At 41.1% G+C, this 21,513-nt stretch overlaps 1 protein-coding gene across 1 annotated transcript in view; it reads left to right on the top strand.

Moving 5' to 3' along the window:
• The window catches only part of DCBLD1 (discoidin, CUB and LCCL domain containing 1), a 47,289-nt gene that overhangs the window by 8,036 nt on the left and 17,740 nt on the right, over positions 1–21,513 (top strand). The window contains exons 2-6 of the mRNA XM_048298286.1: positions 7,587–7,799; positions 18,054–18,191; positions 18,755–18,806; positions 19,539–19,611; positions 21,281–21,414. Of these exons, the coding sequence (XP_048154243.1) occupies positions 7,587–7,799; positions 18,054–18,191; positions 18,755–18,806; positions 19,539–19,611; positions 21,281–21,414 (610 nt within the window). The remainder of the gene's footprint in view (positions 1–7,586; positions 7,800–18,053; positions 18,192–18,754; positions 18,807–19,538; positions 19,612–21,280; positions 21,415–21,513) is intronic.

The following is a 21,513-nucleotide window of genomic DNA, read 5'->3' on the forward strand; positions in this document are numbered from 1 at the left end:
TTTATAGTCCTTCATGGTTCCTTCTGAGCATGCAGTTACAAGAAGTGCTTGGGAATGGACTTGGTGCCTTCTCTGCACTTGAGGTCCATAATATGGACATAATATCTCATAGTAATCATTTATTTATTTAGACAACAAAAAATCAGTTTTTCTTTTGCAAAAATGGGACTCTATGTTTAAGATTCCTCTGGAATTTCCATACGTGTGTAGCTCCATTCTCATATCTGTCCAAACTCACACAACATTAAGATGTTGAGGTGGTCAATCACAGCAATATGCCACCTTCATGAAAGGAAAGCATTGAAAAATATTTAAACGCAGCTATGCAGTAAATAAAGAAATTACAAATCTCTTTTGTTTCAGCAGTTAAAAAGGCATAGAAGTTTTCTCACACCCACAAGCTCAAGAGTGCTGTATTTAGAGTGCTGAAAAGCAAATTCCAGTACTGAAGCTTGCTTCTCTGGCAGGCTACATTTGGGTATACTGCCTAAGTCCTGGAAGCAGTGACTAAAACATACTTATTTTTGACATGTACTCTGGTACTGTCTGTCTTTTACAGATTGCAATGGAACTAGATGGTAGTTCACATTTGTGTTAGTGTAAGTAAGACTTTACTACTTGTTCAGGTTTCAAACCTGCATGCTGAGTGCAAAGTTCTCTCTTAGTGGACATGCCTTCCTGTTGATAGAAGAAGTTGCTTATAAGGAGATTTCTGCTTTCTCTTGACCTTTTAGCAGCTAAATAAATAAAATCGCAGATCTTCTTAGGTTTTTGTCTTTGTGAACTTCTGCAAAGGTGAGAGAGGTTTCTGGGGTAGTAAAGGCTGCTCAGGTCAGTTGTAGAAATCCTGCAAAGTCACTGCCATGTAGGTCAGCACAGCTGGAAAGATTTCCCTGGCTACTCCCAGATGGTTGTGCTGCAATGGCTAAAAACCTCTAACTTTGAGAAATGGTAGTATGGATGTAAGTTACGTTGCTAGATAAGACATTCAGAAGGGTTGTCAGAGTTTTTTTCTATACTTGGTGATGGCAATCCAACTAGTTACCAAAATAACTTTTCATATGTTTGAGGCAGAGCATCTCCTGAGGCTGGCTGCAGGGGACACCCTGAGGAAAGCCAGTTCCCAGCCACAGCCTGAATGGCTGCGGGGGTGATTGCAGCTGGGCATGTGGTGGGAATTTGTGGTTTATGGAACCACCGCAGAACCAATTGGAGATCATTTGCTTCTTTCTCATTTCTACTTTAAGAGGGACATTACAGTAAATAATGTCTGTGAAGAGGAGGGAAAAACATGCTGTGATTTGTTTGACCTTCTTCTGTTTTTGCATTCCTTTGAAGTTGGTAAGTAAATAATTTGGGCAACAAAATCAGCACTCCACAGTGTTCCTTTGTTTCTTCTGCTGCTCTACCTTCCCTTCCTGCTCTTGGACCTCCTGCCAGACACCACTTGGTTAGCTTGGGCAACAAAATAAGTGTCCTCAGGAACTGCAGCAGCACAGAGGATAAAATGTTTCCTGACTTCTTAATGGAGTTAAATTAAAATACAACTCAAAATGTTTATGTACTATTTGTTTTCCCTTTTGCAATAGGGCATACTGTGAAGTGGGGGACTTCTTCCCTTAAAAAGATATTAATACTAATTTAAAGGCCATGGAAGATGACAATTACTGCTTTTTTTTTTTTTTTTTTTCAGATGATTATAGACTTGCCTTAATTTTTAATGGTTTCTTTCATTATTTGAAAATAGTTTTTTCTGTATCCACAAAATATTGTGAAGGACGTAAAGCTGGACTTCTGAAAAAATCCTGCTGTGGATTTGTACACTTTTGAAGTGGGGCTCAGCCAGTTACTTGGCTGGTGTAAATGGCCTCTGCCCTGAATCCAGTGGCTTGTGAAATCCCCAAATGCATGGTTATTTCCCCCCTCTGCCTTCCCCGTGTGGCTTTGGGCTCCAGCACTGCTGGGGAGGAGGACTGGGGGTTCTCACCTGCCCAGCAATGCCTCAGGTCTGTTCTATTGCCCTTTGTTTGAGCTCACTGGCAGGAAAAGCACAAAGTTCTGGCATCTGACATTCTCTGTGGAAGTGATGGGTTTATGTTCCAGTTGCAAGGAGGTGTCCCTTCTGTTATAATGGCACAGTAAAGAGCTGATGCTCTTGACCCAGGTTTGGCAGCAGAGAGGTTACAGATGAAGCACTTAACTCTGCATTTTACTCCATCACCTCAGAAAGCAGTGAAGGCACGAACAGCCCCCCCCCCCCAGTTGTGTTTGCAGCATGCATGATTCTGTTAGTGATGAAGGTTAAAGGAGCTGTATGAAAACCTAAAGTGTTTTCAGACCACATCAGTGGATTTGGATGGCACCTGGCAAGTAAACTTGGGTTTTCTCTGTCTTTTCTCCTATCCCATATGAGCAGAGAGGGCACAGGTTTGACTGGAAGGAGTTGATTTCTTTTTTAGATACATATCTTTTCTTATGCATAACTCAAATTTTATTTCAAGCACAGATGCAAAACTCCTTGACTCAGTTATTATTGCAGCTTTTAATAAGCTGGAATTATTACTTCAGTGAAAGCGATGTGGAAGATGAGACAAATCTCTTCTTCTTGTGGGGCTTCTCATCAGAGCTCTCAGAGCCATAGGCTTGACTCAGTGGTATTTTGTTCATTTTGACTGTGCCCATTTGCTGCAGTGGCTCTTCAGAAAATGCTAATTTTTTGGGCTGAATTCAGAATTAGGTATTCAAACTCAGTTTTCTGCTCTCTCCTTGCAAAAGAAGAAGGAATGGAAAGGAAGGACAGGCCACGAGCATTCAGCAGCTCTGCTTTCTGTCCTGCATATGGAGTAGGGGGAGCTTGCCTCGTCCCAAGAACCCCCATGAAGGTGGCCTTCAAAGGGATGTCAAACTGGGAGAGAGGAGGCGGGGAGGAGAATAAGGGTGCTTTGGGGGACTTCATCCCAGCAGAAAGAGTGGGCAGCCAAGGGACATCAGGTAACAATACTCTATAACCAGGGAGACCAAGTGGGAAATGCTGGGGCCCCACAGGCCTCACCCAATGGAATGGAAGAGGGCAGCCAGCCGCAGGCCGAGTGCGTGATCGTGCCTAGGTATAACATGTATTTAGCCCTGGAGTGAGTCCAAGGGTGTTAGGAATTGCTTCGTGAGGGTGAATCAGAAGGATGAAACAGGCAGCTGTTTGCTGCCAGGATATTGTAGCAATGCTTTTGAAAATGCTTTGATGTCATACTCTGTAACTGTTTTGTAGTTGGCCGAATCAACATGTTTCTGAAACTTTTTATATTACTTGTTTCAAAAACTGTAGCCTTTTCCCTATCTCAGAAGGGAATATGCTGAGTGGTTGGATGAAGGCACTGCATGCATCCACATGTGTGTGCAACCAAGGGGTGGAAAAGCCCAGGGAGCAGAGGAGTGAGACACCATGGCCCAGCTTGTGTGCTGGGCCTAGGAAGGGATGGAAGGACAGAGTCGGTCCAGTCAGGTGGTTCTGGGTGACAGTAGGGTACCTGAAGGAACCAACATCATTTTCAGGGATCTCTGTGCTGCTTCTGGCACCACCACCATTTTGCTAAAGTCCCAGTATCTGTCAGGGGCTGTGTCCCAAGCAGCTCACAGGATGGGGCCAGAGCTTGTTTGTGGGCATTGATTTCATCACCTCTGTCTTTCCTGGGCAGGTTAGATCCTGGAAGGGGCCCTCCCCCCTGTGTGCTAGCAGCCATGGTCAGACCCAGCCCAGACACAGGGATACTTCTCCACCTTGTCCCACACGCATCCATCACACGTGTGTCTGAGCATGGGAATACCTGCCAGCCGCTAGGTATCTCCCCTTGCCCTCTCCACAGGCACATGTGCTGGTGTCTTCTGGTGGGGTCTCAGGTTTGGGTTTACAAACATGCACTGCTCTTGGCGAGCACCATGTGAGAGAGGGCAAGGCGTGAGTAGTGTGCCCACTGCTGTGGCAGAAGGTGCCAGTTGTAGTTCTTGCTTCCTGGGGAGCTGTTTCCATTGTCTGCCATAAGAGATTATTTTTATCTCTGGTAAACAGCCTTAATTCCAGTGCTGTGTGATCTTCGGTACAACCTGCATGTAGGCCTACAGGTGGTCACCCATGATTCAGAGATCATGATCTTGGTCTTGATTCAAATGCCCGTGGGAACTTGTTCTACAAAACATGTATGATGTGTTTTCAATAACTCCTGATGCTGAGGAGAGATTTTATTAAATCTAAGTAGGTTTAGATTCTCTGGTTGTTGAGTACCTTGGGCTCAAATATGTTGCTTTGCTTCTGTCCAGTGAGAAGTGATGAAACGTGGATATCTGAGGCTGCCAGCTTCTTGCCAAATGGGGTGATAGAAAACAGTTCTCAGAAGTAATGATAAGTGACAATTTAGTGTCAGCAAGAAATTCTGTGTCAAACTGACTGGTTAAATAAACATATTTCCATCCAGAAGATCTGTGCCTATAGAAAAGAGTGTGACATCAGGTGTTTAAACCATGGTTTTCATAAGGATGAGGAGTTGTGTTTTCAGCTCCCTGTATTTGAAGTTTGGCCAACACATTTCTACTGAAAATCAAGTTTTCCCATGGAAAATAATAAGAACAAAACTAATGGCAGTATTGTTCACATTTTACATTTGAAAATGTGACTAAGGACATGCTTTGAATTCCTTACAAGTTGCCTCCATTTCTGAGCTTATTATATAGTGATATTTGTGAGTTTTTTACTAACATTTAGTCATTAATTCGCTCTTTGAATTGTCAGATCCTGAGCTTTATTCTACCTTCCCTCTATACCTTCTGACTCCTTCCCTAGGGTAAGTTTTCCAGCAAATTTCAGTGTACCAGAGCAAAGAAAAATCTTAATCTTGCTGAGAAACTCAGAATTCAGAGCTGCAGCCAGCCTTCTCTGTAAGAAACAATAGTTACTAGGACTTGGTCTGACTTCTTGGACATCACTTTGGTTCTTGTCGCAAACAAGCTTCTATCATTAGTTTTTCCTTTGTGGCAGGCAGGCAGAACTGAGGCAGCAAGGGATGTTATAGGTGTAGGCTGATGCTGAGCATTCCTCTCACCAGCTGCAGTGTTTGGATGGCCATGCTCCACCAGTGAAAAGTCAGAAAATAGCATTTATGCTTTCTTAGCTCAAAAGATGTTCTGGTGTTAATGCTCTTGCTCAAAGACAGATTTAACAAAAAAAAAAAAAAAGGAGTTTCCCTGGGAACAAGACCTTGTATAACCTCGAAGGAGGAGGATGGCAGGCTGAGGTCTCAGGCACAGTTTTCCCTGTATACTTTCTGCAGAAATATAAGGCTCTGTGACCTGGACAGTCATCAAGGTCTTATCATGATAACAGGGTCTTTACAGTTTTTTGAGCAGCATTTTGCACCACAAAAGATCCTTGGCATTGTACAAAGGTGACACAGGCCAGAACATAGCCCAGTAAGATGAAGTCTCTGTGAATACTAGACTTTCCATTTTAAGGAGTTCATCCCCATGTGGTTCTGTAACTTTCCCTTTGTTTTTCCTTTTCTTTCCTAATAAGGATAAGTTGCAAACCAAGCTCAATACCCAGCTAAAATAAATGCTCACAGTTAGAAACATGCAGTTTAAATTAAAGGCCATGGGCAGTTCTTTTTTTACTGCACAGCAGTTGGCTACACAGGCATCAAGGCTGTCCTGTGTCCTGCTGGAAGTGATCTGGTTTTACACTGCCTGGACCTCTGTGGACCCCTCTCTGTTCAGAAAGTTGACAGCTCATTTACCATAATGTTCTTTATATTTTCATTCCTATTGCCAAAAGTTTCCATTAAAAGGTGATTTGCTGATGATGCCAGCTTGCCTTTCATCTTGAGTATTTTCCTAGGCATCCTAAAATCAAAAGTGCTTGGTTAAAAAACTTGAACAACTGGTGTTTTTTAAAGCATATGGAAAAGGAGATCTGAAGAAAACATATTAAATATGTTTTATGGTGATATGATTTTGGATCTATATCTCCTATTCACCTCTATTCCCAGCATGAACCTACAACAAAAATAAATAGCAGGCAACAAAGCTAGTAGTAATGCCAAAGCTTCAAAATAAATGTGGTTGCTTGTGAAAAAGCAGTTGAGTGAGTTGGATGAAATGGCAGTGTAATTATACGGTAGCAAGTCAAAGTTTGATAGCTTGGAGCTTATCTTAGCACAGCATGCCACTTTCCCCCCCAACCCTTGGTATGCCACATTTCTTTTTCAACACTTCATTTGTAGTTGTTCATTTTTAAATAATCCTATCAAACCTTAAATTTCTTGTTACTGATGATTTTGGAAGGAAATTCAGATAGTAATTAAAATGGCACAGAGCAAAACAGTTTAACCAAAATATCCCCAGAAGTAAAATTTTGGATAGTTAAAGTGAACATTGTGAATTCCCAGCTCTGCAGGATTCTTTATTTTGTTAACACTTCTTGGATTAGCTTCAGTTTTGCCAAGATAAAGGGTAACAGTATACAAGACTCCTATGGAAAATGTGCCTATGCCCTAACTGACCTGAAAATTAGGACTGCCTGTTACATGTATGTGTATATGACACTAGTCCACCGTCACAAAAGTTTCCATTATTTGGAAGATTGAGCAGAACAAAATGGCTTAAGCTTTAATATAGAAAATTTAAGTTACTAGTACGCTTTTAAGTAGTTCAGTAAAAATTGCTTCCTTTTAGTAGTCAAGGTCTTTTATCTGATACCTGCTTCCTTCCCCCTCTGGGGATGCTTCCTGTTTTCCATGTCAGTCCACACATCCGCCCATGTATTTCCATGTGCCTTTTCCTGTTGTCCTCTGATCTGCTGCAGCTGCTCCTCAGATGCCTCTCCACCAAGGAAAGGTTCCAAAGCCGAGCTGGCTCCTGTACAGTGCCATGAAGACACACTCTGAGGACACCTGCCCTCAGCTCTTGAGCTAGGAGGCAGCAGCATGTGCATTTCTGGGTGTGCTGCTGCAAAGTGGCCTGTGTACCATTAACAGTGCACACCCCACTTTGGAAGTCCCTCTTGTGTCTTCACCTTGTCCCCTGTGCTGTTTGTATTGTGCAAGGGGCGCAAGAAAAACAACAGGAAAATAAGATGTGTCAGGTCTCTGACAGTAAAATCATGTCTGTGTTTTCATGCATGACTCTGTTACCCTCTGTGATGGCTACTGGTATGGAAATAAAATGCTGACTGATAACTGGGAGAAAATTATTTAAGGAAGGATCCTGCTTTTTACATGTGGAATTGCATCATCAGGGAGTCAGTGGGGTTTGGCTGTAAACCACAAAGCCAGAGAGACACTGTACTGTCTGTACATTGCTGTTAAATACACCCTAGCTCATGAGTGTTTCCAACCTTCCTTTCTACTGCTTTGCAGTAGAAACGTGACTATTTATTTCAGTTACCTGTGTTCCAACAATAGCAGAACTGAGGTGGAGTATTAAAAAATACTTACTTGAAAGGGAAAAGTGCATGAGACATGATTAGGTAGCCAGTATTTTCTTACATGTTTTTTATTGAGGAATACATTTTGTTTCTCTTCCTTTTTGTTCTCCTACTGCAGGGGACGGATGTGGGCACACAGTCATGTATCAAGACAGTGGGACGCTGGCATCCAAGAACTATCCTGGGACATACCCAAACTACACTCTTTGTGAAAAGAAAATCCAAGTGCCTCCAGGAAAACGCCTGATCTTGAAAATTGGAGACCTGGATATCGAATCACAGAAGTGCGAGTCCAGCTACCTTACCATTGAGAGCTCTTCAACATCACATGGTATGTAAGAGACAAGGCCATGGTAAAAGTGTGAGTAAAAGGCAGCTTAGCAAAATGCAAGAAATGTCAGTCCTCTCCTCCTCCTTTCTGTATTCAAGTGTGTCACTCTCTGTGTGGGAAGCCATTGTCCCACTGTGTGCAGTTCTGCCGCTGTGCTGTGCTGCAGAGGGGCTGCTGGGGCTCTGGCACAGCCATCCTGAGGGCTCTGCCTTCAGACCTGCAGAGCTGGACCATCACCGTTTTGGTACAGCAAGTCTATACATCTATATCAGCCCTGTTCCCTTCTTGTGTAGGGAAAGATATTCCTCACAAACTAGACAAAGATGAGAAACTGGAGTTGATGATCCTGTGTGTCTCTATTCCTAGGCAGTCCATGGCTCAGAGAGGAGATAACCTTTACTATTGCTAGCTGTTAGCCACCTTACTAATGTACAGGCTTTAATGCTTGCAGATACTAAATGCATTCAGCCAGACTGCACTCTTGTAAGAGATTTGCACAGGAAGATAAGTAAATAATCTGCTATAGCTGTGCACTTAAAACAGTCATAACAGCAACAGGATTAGAACCTGAGGTCTTCCTCAAAATGGTTTTCTGAACCAGTTGTCACTGAAACTTGTGATCTGCACTTTTTAGAAGAGTCAAACTGATTTTCAAGTCGTGTGCCCTTTTTCAGAAGTCCAATTTAAATTCAAAGCTGCAAGGAGTTCTACAATGTAGGAATAAACTCCTGAATTGACAGTTCATAAAATTTTGACTCCTGGGAGTGGGCTTTGTAGCCCTTCAGTCAGCTGAGGCTAAATGTGCTGTACTGGACTTAACAAGCAGAATGGATTCAAGGGAAAAATGTGATGAAGATATGAGCTGCACAGAGCCTCTGCAGGTTTTCCACCTCACCACTTGGCTCAGAAAAGTATGTGGTTCTCCAAAGATGAGATCTCATAGGATATCTTAGTAGTAAGGAGGGTTGATTGCCTTCCATTTATCAGCATGATAGGCTTATCACTCATCTGGTAAGAGAAGATCAAGTGAGGTATTAAAGGCTTGCTCACAAAGGGAGGTAAAGGTAATTATTGTTCTCGTGGGGGAGGTATTACGTTTTGAGACAAGCTTCACTAAGAGTGGGCAGTGACATGCTGATATCTAAGCCTGCACAGAGCTTGATTTGAGGCATAAGGAGCTTCATGTTCATGTGTGCTGGGATTTTTTTAATGTTATTTATTTATTTCTTCACTTTGAAAGTGGTGAGGCACTGGAAGAGGTTGCCCAGAGAAGTTGTGGGTGTACCATCCCTGGAAATGTTCAAGGCCAGGTTGGATGGGGACTTGACCAGCCTAATCTAATGGAAGGTCCCTGCCCATGTCAGGGGGGGTTGGAATTAGATGCTCTTTAAGATCCCTTACAACAAAAGCCATTCTATGATTCTGTGATCTGTTTCATAACTAAGTAATGAGTTGTGTTCACCTGAAGCAGTCTGTCTGTACTTGGCAGTAAGAAATAGGTGGTTAATAATGCATTAATGTATCTTTGTATAATTTTTATCGATACTGTCTTGACATTTCTCATCTAAGAATCTTCTCAGAAATAGGGATAAATCAATATATTGTTTTTGAAGTGAAAAATGAAGCTTGGATGTTGATTGAAATTCTGGCTCCTCACAGATCAGCCTGAAAGCATCTTCACATCATTTATCCTGCAGTTATTCAGCCTATAAGCACAGAATAGCTGTGTATTATGCAATCAAGTCCACATAATTAATTTTTTTAGAGTATTCCCACACCCATTTTCAGATCTGGTTGGTAATGTCTGATGCATGTGGACTATAATTTGCATTCTCAGTAATGAACTGCACAATTAGCAGATTTTGGTCATATCTGATTAAACCAGTTTAATAGTTTAGGCAGACATACCATCTGTAATGATTTTTTGTGGTCTGCAGCTCACTGTAGACTTTCCTACCAGCATACCTACAGAGTCTCTATTCTACATTCAGGCAAATCCATGGAGAATGGATGTGGAAATAGTTCTATAGGCATAAACTCATGATGCTGCTTATGTTTTAAAAGACATATGAATTCTTAGATGAGATTAGATCTTCTCTAAGTCATTTTTTTCAACGGTCTTGCTGTAGCTTTGGGTTTCAATATGCATTTATGCAAGCAAAAGAAACCCTGTGAATAAGCACTGCTACATCTCTTCAGTCTGCTAAGTGTCCTTTTAGACAGCTGTTTCTGAACGCAGATCTCCTCTTTGCAACCCTTCCCTCTTCATGAACATCTACAGGCAGGTCGACATCTTCCCTCTGGCCAAGGAGGTGCTGACTTTAGCCATCAAAATTCTTCTCATGGGATGATGGAGAGTTGAAAATATTTTGCAAGCACTGAAAACACCTGAGCAATTAAAAACTAATCTCTGTGTGTTTTCTGTATTTGACCTGGATTTAAAAAGGGAAACCTAAAAAGCAAAGTATGAAAGCTGGCAGTGTGAATACTGCTCATGTTTCAAATTAGGCTGAGCAGCCTTTGCTTTTATTTAGAAGGTTTACAATTACAAGACAATAAGGTCCAAAGGGAAATATGTTTTAAATATCATGCTGATCTCTTCAGCTCTACAGAAGACAACAGCATGAATGTCAGTATGAGTACAAACATCTGTTGAGGACTACATCTGAAGCTTAGAAAATTGGTCAGAGGCAAAATACTAGATTATGCATACAAATAGAAAATTAGTCTGAAGAAGACTCCAGACGATAAAGTTTTGTTTTCCTTTCAGATTTCTTCCAGCCTTTGCTTTTAACTGTGATTCATTCATCATTATAACCATCTGCAGGGATTCTTGCAATACAGCAAGGGGTAACTCAATTTGTCTGTGGGTATTTATGTTCCGTGCAGTAAAGGGAAGCTGTTAAATACAAATGAACGGATTAATTGATTTATGTTACTTTTGTTAGTTGGTGACTACTTACATGCAAATTTTATTTAAGTTCAGGACATTCCTTGAATTCTGTAGATGGAGAAGAGTACGATTCATTCCTAGAAAAGCATGTAGTATTGTGTATGCTGATCTACTGAAACCTTTCTGAGTCTAAACTAAGACACAAATGTGACACTACAGTTCCTCTCACCTTTGGCTCTTCTCAGCTTTGATGGACCTGTGATAGCAGCTATTGAATTTAGATTTCTCCAATATTGCAATTAAAGATGATAATTAAATAATCTTAATGGAGCTCTAAAACTGGAGTCATAAAGCATCTGAACACTGTATCTCTGAGTTATTACTCTGCAAATTATTTTCTTTAGTGTTCACTGGAGGAAAGAACCTGTAGCAAGCCTTTTCTTTCAAGCTGTTAGCTCTGTATCCAGACGTAGATGTGAAAATATTAATCATCAGTCAGCAAAGGGAGTCTAACACCCGTTTTGGTGAAACTGAGTCACCTTTGTCTGACAAACATTTTAATATTAGCACAGCTTTGCACGTGTTGTCTCTAGGAGAAATAAATAGGTGATCACGTTCTGTTTCAAAGGCACAGTTTTTCACTGGATTAAAATATGGTCGTTTTTGTTCCACAGAAAATTAATATGAACATAAGCTCACAGTGTAGACAAGGTGCAGCCTTTACTGAAATGCTTTTCTTCTCAAGTTAATTGCATTATCTGAGCATATTAAAAATACTGAGCTCTGAAGTAGAGCTTCTGATTTTTTAATTAGTTAAAGGGATATGTGAAAACAAGATTAACCATGTCAGCCCTGTAGTTCTCAAGAACAAAATTTGCACTACTTATGAAGGTGGATCATGTTTTAAAAGTTCAACAGGAACTGCTTTTAGTCTGCTTCTTCTCATGTCTCTATCAGATTTCTGTACCTCTTTTGACCCCTTTTTCTTGCTTTTTTCTATCTCTTTCCCCATCTAATGGCTTAGTATTTTTTCCCTTAATTTTGTGAGATGATCATCAGTCTTGACTGGAGAGAAAGACGAAAGAAGAGATAAGTGCCTACTTACTTCCTCATTCACTTGCAGTCAGTAGGAGGTTGATGTGTTCCTCTGGGGTGGATGTCAGAGCTGCTGAGTGACTAGTAATAATTTGGAGAGTTAGTGCAGTTGACTTGTTCTTGCATAATTTACAGCTAGTAACTAATGTGAAATAGAGAATTTACTGAAAATGCTTTCTCCTCCTCACACCCCATCACTAAAGGTACAAAGTACCTTCCGATGCCTCCTACCTGTCATTATTACTTGAGGGGATTCATCAAACCAGTCACTCCTTATTATGTATTGAAATAAACATGTTGTTTGAATAAAGGGTGTGTCCAGGTTTCTTTTTCATCCCTCAAAGGAAACTTGTTATTACTGTATTGTTTCTGGTATTTCAGGAAACCCAGAGAAATGCCCAGACAAGTTCTTGCTGAAGATCAAGTTGAGCAGTTTCTTAACAGTCAAAATGCTTTTAGCAGTTGGGTTTCGCCTGAGTGGTTGCAGTATCCTGAATTTTCAGCTTTGGAAGGATTGATGTAACAAAGAATGTCAGCGTTTTGTTTTATCAAGTTGACCTTTTTTCCTGTTAGCTGCATACAGTGTATTCTCTGGTTTTTGTTAAACTACAGTTCTTCACTCATGATTCCTAGTTGTTGCTGTGCTTCTGTCTTTGGATTTGGCTAAAACCACAACAGCGTTAAAAGCGGGGATCTCATCTGAGGTCAAGCAGGCAGACCTACAGCCTGTGCAGGTGACCCAGATGCTCCATTTTAAAACTCTGATTACTTCCCCAGCCTAACTCAGACGTCTTTTTCTTTATTGCAGTCTTTTGCAACCCTTTGGAAATGTTAACTGAAAGTTATATTTGTTTTTCCTGAAACAAGAAGTGCTTACGACTCAGCCTGAGGTCAGACTGTGTTGCACAGAGTTAAGTGTTGAATAACCAGGCTGTCTCATCCTGACTACTCTGTCATCTCATATCTGCCAAGAATTAAACTCCACCTTCCCCGCACCCTGCAAGGAAGGAGCAGCACCTTTTGTCTCCTGGCATGTCCTTGCAGGGTCCTGCTGGTTCCCACTGCACATGTGCATGTCAGGGTTGGAGCAAAGAGGACCTCTCTTGGTAAGGGGGAGAGGAATAGTTACTACTCATCAAAGTACCTGTGTGAATGTGGGATGGAGATGAATTTTGAGAGTGCAGGTGTTTTCATACAACAGATCCTTGCTGGTTTTGTGAGCTGTTTGTGAAAGACTTGCACTCTGGATGAGTTTTTAGCTCTGAAGTGAAACAAGTATAATCTGTGTTCATCATACCCCTGTCTTTCCCCAGATACTGAGGTAATTCCAGATTGATTTATTTGAGAAAAGGCTACAATTTAAAACATTGTTTTCCCCAAACAAATGCATTAAGACATGATAATCCTTTAGAAGCACATTCATGGATTGTTGCTGTACCTTGCCTGCCAACCATGGCTTACTCTGCAAGTAAAGACTGACAAAAGGGAGAAGATTCTCTGTTGAACAGAGGCCATCATGATTTAATATCCGAACCAAGTTTCTTCAAGATCTCTGCAAATGTCAAGCTGCAGATTTCAAATAAAGTTGAGGAATTTGAAAGCAGAATGAGCAAGTGAACTGGCCATTCAATAGCTGAAGAGGGAAATAGTTGCTTCTGAAAGGAAGAAAAAGCCTTATAGAACAGGCAGAAAGTATCAAGAACTAGAGAAACAAACAGCATGTAGGCACTGCCAGCTGGTGTGAAAGAAAACTGTCCTCTGGGCACAGTACTTCTTAAGGGAAGTAGAAAAAATAATGGAACGTAATTCAACAAAGAAAGCTCAGGAGCTGTGCCAGAGCCTGGTTGACAGTAGAAGTAAACTAGACCTCATAAAACCAGACAATGCTGTAAAGATCATCAGATTTGCAAAGCAACACTATTATGAAAAGACAAAAGCAGTAGGCCATTGCTAACGTTTAAAAATAAACAACACGTAAAATAGTCTCTTTAGTCTCCAGAGGGGCCAGCCAAAGGATATCCATGAGACAATTTACTGTGTATCTTTATCTTGCAGGATGTTAATACTGCTTGGAGACAGTGATTCCAAAATAAAAGCGTTTTATTTAAGCCACCTAAACCATACCAACAGATAAAATGTTCTGGATGAAAGGCATTAAAAGTTAGTTTAATTATGGAGAATATTACATTTAGTATACTTGAAATCCTTAGATGCCTAATATCTCTCCTGCAGTATTTTATATATATATATATATATATATATATATATATATAAAAGGAATCTGGAGTGAACGGACAGAACCACAGTTGGGTCAACTTCTTGTGACAGGGAAAGAAGAAAAGGCCCTGGCATCTAGATATAGTGATGTTGAAATATGGAGAACACCTACTCAGTTTCATCACATGTAACACATCTGTTTATTAAATCAAACTCTTTCCTTTGTTCTTATAAACAAACCAAATAATCCTGACTACTTACCCCAGCAGAGCTCCAGCCAAGTCGCTTTAACAGGAAGCTGAGAGACATCAGCATTCATGACTCGTTTTTCAAGCCGAATATGCAAAACAACCCACCTCACAACTAACATTAGAAGATGAAAAACTGATAACGTGATCTGGCAGTTCTCAAAAGGGATCTTAAAAAACTTCTGGCTAAGTCCCAGGTTTAGGAATTAAATATTTATCCAGAGTCAAGTCCAAATGCTGCAGTAAAAATTAACAGCCTTATAAGCAAGTTTCTTATTCTCGTATGGGGGCTTTCTCCATCATCCCTCATCTTCACTCTGGTTGTACACTATTCATATAGACAGCCCAGGGAAATCAATAAATCCCACGTGGAATGGACAGACAAGATGGGGAGCACATATGAATGAGTTTTAAAAGCAAACAATGAAAGTATTTTTGTCACCTCAATTGCAAATGGAAAATACTGAGAAGTTTAAATACAGTTTTCAGATGAAGTCTAACGTGCACAGATGCTGACTGGGTTTAGTCTTCTATGTCTATAAACTCTCACAATATATGTATTTGAGGTAATAGTGGGTCAATGGAGAGCAAACTTACCAGGCACTACTGTGTCTGTAGCAAGGGCATCTAATCAGGCACCCCACAAGCCAAAATGCAGAAACCTTGGGAGACTGTCCTGTCTCTGGATTTACAACATGAAAGGAAATAGAGGACTGATGTGTGGAAGTGCAGGGGAAAGAGTACATAAACCCAAAGATTTTTCTAAAGAAAATTTAAAAACAGATGAAAACATAAAATTCTCTCATCTATCAAAACTGAACCCAAAGAATTATCTTGACCCTGAATCAGTTTTATTTTCTAAGCATTACTAGTTGTCCCCTTAGTGAGTTTCCTGGAAGACCGTCAATGTAAAATAAATTGATTAGGGGAGAAATTGTAATTTGAAGTTAAAAAGGCCACTCTGCAATGACTTGGCAAAATGGAGAGAGGTGCTGCTTAACCAAACCCAACATTATTAGGTAAATCAAATCAGAGGGTCACTGACACTGGTCATTTTAAACACAGTAAGCACCAGAAAGGGGGGATTAACACCTTTTCCTAAAAACCAGACTGTACACATTTCTAATTCTTTCAGGGAGTAAAGAACCTCTGAGTCAAACTGGTGTCTGGTCAGTTTCCCTAAGAACAGCAATATAGGGGTGAGATAGTGCTTACACTTTTTCCTGAACCCTACCTCTCAGCACTTATTTCTCTGTTGGGTAACATGGAAATAAACTCTGCTAGATCCCAGGCAAGTCTGAGGACCTGACAGTGTAGTGCTGATATGGTCTTACCTGAATTATTGAGAAGAAATACATTGAAGTGTTTTGCAAGGCTTCCTCAGCCGGCAACAAAAGAACAAGTGAATGTTTTGTAGTATTAATGAATTCCACCCCCCAACACACCTTATTTTTTTCTTTCAAATCTTTGCAGAAGACTTACAAACTTTTGGAAAATATTCCTTCCTTGAGTATATACTCTTTCTTGCTTCTATATCCTTTAAGGAATTAATCCTAGGCTCCCTTTATTTTGAGCTACCCATAGGAATCTCTTGGTGCGCCAGAACGGCTCTTGGCAGAAAATAACCATAGCCTGGTAACCTTTTTGGATTTATTACTTAATAGCAGAAACTTGTCTTGAGATATTTAATGTTGGTTTCTTAAGCTGATTGCTTCTGAATTTCCTGCTTTAATTTGGATTATACAGCTCTATGTGTCTAGATTATTTTGTATTTTATTTTATTTTATTGGTTTTGCCCATGAAGTATGATTTGTTTGTATAATTATCTGGAACGTATGTAGACTTGCTACTGGTGGAGTCACTCATCCCTGATCCAGCTGATGTGTGGTTGAGTGAATCAGCCATCTAAATTATACCTCCAGAGTAGATAGGTCACTGCCAATCGCTGCGAGGGAGAAAGCCAAAGAACACTTGTGAGAAAATATGTAGAGACAATCCTTGAGAGAAGAAAAGGACTAAAGCTTTCTCAGGTGTTCTGTTTTGAAGACGTGCAATGCTCCCTGTCTTTTCCCCCTCTTCTCTCTCTCTCTCAAAAAAAATCTAAGTTAGCACTTTATTTCTCCCACTGCAACCTGACACAAAAGACCTTCTCAAATAAATCACTCGTGCAGTTGTCTGGTATGACACAGTGTCAGATGCTGTCTTTTTGATAAGTTCATTTCCTAAGCAATTTGTTTAACCCTTGTTATAGACATTGTTTTCTCTGACTAAGTCGTGAGTCATTTTTCAACACATGAGTACTCCAGGGAAATGTCACACTCGTCGCTTGTTTCTCTGCCTGCCTGGCTTCACCATATGATTTTTATGAGCCAAAAGGACAAGAGTTCTTCCTTTTGTTTGTCCCATTCTGCTGACAGCTGGCTGTCATTGGCTCCAATTGGGCTACTCTATAGGCTGACCTTTTAGCTGTTATAGGGCAAATTAAGTATTTGGAAAAGAGCCCCTTCCCTAACCCAGAGTATCAAGCAAAATGAAGAAGCTTTTAGGAGCCTGTTACGATGGGTATCACTCATCAAATCTGTGTCATGATGTGAATGTAATTTTTTGTGTCTCAGAAGTCAGTTCCAAGTTGCCCTAAAGTAGCCACCACCACCAAGATGAGGTTGTCTAGGAAAAATCAAAGTGATCATTTTTCATCCCAAAGACTTGCTTTAGGACACAAAAGCTGTCATTCACCTCAACAGAACAGATGGGCTGAGGGCTTGTAAAGGGTTGTTTTTTTTTTCCTCTGGGGAAAAAAGTCTGTTTGCCATCTTACAAAAACCTCTTCTTTGCAGTTGATATTGTAAACATGCTCATAAATTTGAACAAGTATATCCAAACTGCCTTGAATTTTCTGTATTATCTGTGCCTGAGGGCAGCTAGGGACAAGTGTTTGCACCCAGGTACGGTGACAGAAGGCAAGCGCAAAGACTGTGGCAGTCTCAAAGGAACACTCCCCTTGGGAACTGAGTTTCTGAGGAAGCAAATGTAATTACTAGGAGTCCTGGGCGCGCCTGCTGTCACAAGAAAGGCGTGTCCCAAAGACTTTTCCAAGATACTGCAGTTGGCAGCTATAAAACCCTTATCTAATTCACTGTAAGCACAAGGCTGTTGTCTCCCTGTCCCACTCCCTTCTTCTTCCCCTTTCTCTCCCTTTTTTTTGTTAAAAACTCTAGAGACTTGAACTGTACTCTTCTATGGTCTAATGGTGTTTTTAAATGGAAAAAGGTTAAGAAATGTTCTAAGGGAAGCGCTACTGCCTTGTAGTACAATTTGGCTTGTGCAGTGCAGGTCCTTGAAAACCAGGTGTTCTGTTTCTGATCTTAATCCTTCCCAACTGGCTGCTGTGCCACAATGGCATGAGCTGTGTGTGTTTGGAGGGTTTATCTCGGGGACCTTGCCTAGATCCCTTGGATTGCTTTTGAATGTAGTGTCATTTTCTCTAATGGGTTACTGCAGTTGTAAGCATGCTATACTTCAAGGGTCAAAGGGCATTAATCTTTCTCTTAAGGCTTATGCAATGAGAAACGTGGATGTTGGAATTGCTGCCATGGAGAGACAATTGGATCCTGGCCATTCCTTGTCAGGGTAACTTTAGAGCTCATACCCATAAAGGACTGAAGCCAAAACCCTTTTGTCAACATTTGGATTGGTACTGAAAGAGAATGAGTGTGTTATGAAATTCTTTGCTAATCATGAGAATATTCCAGCCTAATTATGTCATCTAAACTTTTGAAATCTTCTTTGTTCTGTCTGTAGGGCCGTACTGTGGTAACGTGATGCCTGTCCCCAAAGAAATCATTCTAGATAGCAATGAGGCAACTATTCACTTTGAGAGTGGATCCCACGTGTCAGGACGAGGCTTTCTGTTGTCCTATGCCAGCAGTGATCATCCAGGTAAGGTGAAATCCAAAAGTAGTAGAAGATTAGTGGCATAATCCCCCCTATTTAATTATCATCTCTACACACATAGAGCCTTAGCCTAAATGTTTGTTCCTAAATATTTCCAGATTAGCATGAGCCATGGTATTTTTAATAGTACGTGTGCAAGAAACAGTTGTAACATTAACCAGATATAATAGCTGCTGAAATCCTACCTAGACCATTTGGAATACAGGCCCAGTGGAGGGGTAAACAGTGCCTTCTCCTTGAAGCTCTGCTGTGTTTTGAGCTCCAGCATCCATCACACTGTGAGAGAATGGAAGGGTAGGAGAGATTAAAGTTTTCATTCCCACATTTAATGTTCTGGAGGTCTGTTCAGTTTTTAAGGTGTAAAGCATAAGAAGAGTAGAAAAGGGAATTGGAAAGAATGAGAGAAAACCATAGCTGTTGCTTCCAGTCCTGTAAAATTGCTTAAGTATTATACAAAGAGGTCCTTAAATGTAATTTCATGTTCTCCAAATATTTGTCTGTATTTTTACATCCTACAATGGGAATTGACATTTGCAAACTTTTCACAGATCTAATCACCTGTTTGGAACGAGCAAACCACTACACAAAGGCTGAATTCAGGTAAAGAGGGTTTGCAGCTCTGCATTCTGGTTTGCTCTGCTGTATCTGTCAACTGGTTCAATTGCTACAAAATGTTAAACAGTCTTGTTTTTCTGGAGAGGTGAATTTTTTTGAGTTCCAATGCTGTAATGGTCTAACGCCTGGTTGTGAGAAGCAGTAGTGTAGAATGGAAGTCTGTGGCCCAGAAAAATGACGAAATGGAGTTGCAGAGCTCTCAGCAATTCTCATTAAGAGCATACATATACATGGTATATGTAAAAAGAGTTTCCACTTTGAAATTCAAAGTAGCCTCACATTCCAGTGCTTCCTCTGGGAGCAGATCACGTCCCAGCTGATCTAAGATTATCTGAGGACAAGCTATAATTTCTCGGTTCCTTGAACTTTGTGATAGGTTTGAAATGGTAATAAATCGTGCTCTTCTGCCTGCTGTATGGATGTGCATATAGGCTTCTTATCTTATTCTGAAAACCTGTGTGGTAGCATTTCTAGAACAAGAGAATTAAACAGAAATAAATGCCCTTGAAAAACTGCTTTTCTAGTTCTTTGTGTGCTACTGTGTTCAGTCCACCTATGAACTCAAGGGTCCATTTATTTAGCTCCTAGACTCACAGAGCATCAGCCAGAAATTACGGCTAAAATATTTATTGGTTTGAGGGCATTTCTTTTACAGGAGTTTGTTTGTATTATCACTACAGTTCATGTCATAAACAAGCCTTTCTTCTCTCACTACAGCAGATACTGTCCTGCTGGCTGCAGAGACATAGCAGGTGACATTTCTGGGAACATTGGAGAAGGATACAGAGATGTAAGTACACAGGATAAAGAGGGGAAATTTATAAAGACAAAAGAAACAAGAATAGAAAAACTTGGTTTCAACTTTTGCTGCTTGACTTTTGTCAGTAATTCTTCTGGGCTGTTTTGCTATACCTTTTATTATCAGTATATAAGTAAGTTATCAGTATATAAGCACACAGAGACGCTTTTCAAACAGACAAATCAATTGTGTGAGAACAAAGTCCACTGACTGCCAAATATACCTACTGACCTGTGGTTTCTGGCTTTCTGGAAAAAGCATGCCTAGTGTTTGTCCTTCTTGAGGCAATGCTCATCCATGCATGAAATATTCCTATGATTTTAGCTTTTACTTGTTTGGTGTCCACATGTGAAAAAAATATATTTCAGTAACACGTGGGTTTTCTTTAGGATTATGCCTGCACTATCCTAGCATCTGCACTGAAATGAAATAAATATTACACGTTGCCTAATCACATCCCACCGATAACTACCAACCTTTTGGGTTGTTTTAACTTCTTGTTCTTTAAACTCAAAAGTTGAAGTGGTTGCATTTATCCACAGCTCATATCACTCAGAGCTCTGCCCACTCTGTGCCCCTTGCCCTGGACTCTTCTCCTGTCATGCCTGTGAAATCTTTACCTTTCTCGAAGAGAAGTAAGCCTAATCATACCACTGAAGAAAAATGCCACCCTATCACAGTCGCTGAGTTCCCAAAAAGTCAGTGCTCACGTTTAACCTGTTCATCCAGTTATTCAAGTGTGCTGGCTCCAGCCTGGAAAGCAGCAGAGCTGAAGAAACAAAGAAATGCCGCATTACATTCTCATTAGTTGGAGTTATTCTGCCCTTGGTTCCAATGATTAGGGCAGAAAAGCAGCACATGGCATGACCTCATGCAGATTTTATCTGCACTGAGGAATTTGCAAAAGAAATTCTCCCCCCACCATTAAGGAGGATTTTCTGATGGGAAGAACCTGCAGGGCTCCCCTGGAGATGTGCTGCCTTTGTGCCACCACTTTCCCCACCCTTCCCTGGAGGAGACAGTCCAGCACTCCAGCTTGTCCAGTAGCACAGCCCAAACTGGGCCAGTGTGAACCTGACCATCCTGTGCCTGCAGCCCCTAGGACAGTCTCCTTTGTACCTTTCTCTGTCCCTTTCCTGCTTTGCCCTAGCCCAGTGGTGTGTTATTTCCACCTACTTGGCACACAAGTTCTCCTGCCTGTATTTTTCAGCAGTATCCCACCTGAGATACTGGGAAATGGGCTGCACTTAAAACCCAGAAGCAGCTAGGCAACACATAGACAAATCCCCGATGTACACCATGACTCAAACCCTAAGGTGCAGTGATAGATAGGTCTGCCTTCAGGTAAGAACACCAAGGAATTATTGATTTATCTTCCCAAAGAGGTGTTGCCTTGCCTTTGACTTTTTTCCTGAGGAGTGACAATCTTAAAGCATCTTCTCAGAAGCAGGTTATTTGTTTTTTCATTTGAAAAGAAAAATTACTTTGGGAAACATGTATATGTCAAAGATTACTGCTCTTTCTCCCTTCCCTGACTCTTATTCCTCTTGAGCTTTTGCTGGATTTTATGAGCTCTAACACCTGTATATTGGTGGCTTGGAAGGGAAAGCATTAGCAGTTTGTCAGATTGATTTCCTGAGCCTTGGCTCCTGCCTTTCAGACCTCGCTGCTGTGCAAATCTGCGATCCATGCTGGTGTGGTGGCGGACGAGCTGGGCGGCCAGATCAGCGTCACCCAGCACAAGGGCATCAGCCGCTACGAGGGCGTCGTCGCCAACGGTGTCCCCTCACTAGAGTGAGTACTACGGGTGGGGCTGGCACCGGGGCACACCCCGGCACACAGGGCACTGCCCACATCAGCACAAGCAGGTGGGGACACCATTTTGGGGAGCAA

This window comes from Corvus hawaiiensis, chromosome 3, assembly GCF_020740725.1.
Source record: "Corvus hawaiiensis isolate bCorHaw1 chromosome 3, bCorHaw1.pri.cur, whole genome shotgun sequence".
In the NCBI taxonomy this organism is placed as follows: domain Eukaryota; kingdom Metazoa; phylum Chordata; class Aves; order Passeriformes; family Corvidae; genus Corvus; species Corvus hawaiiensis.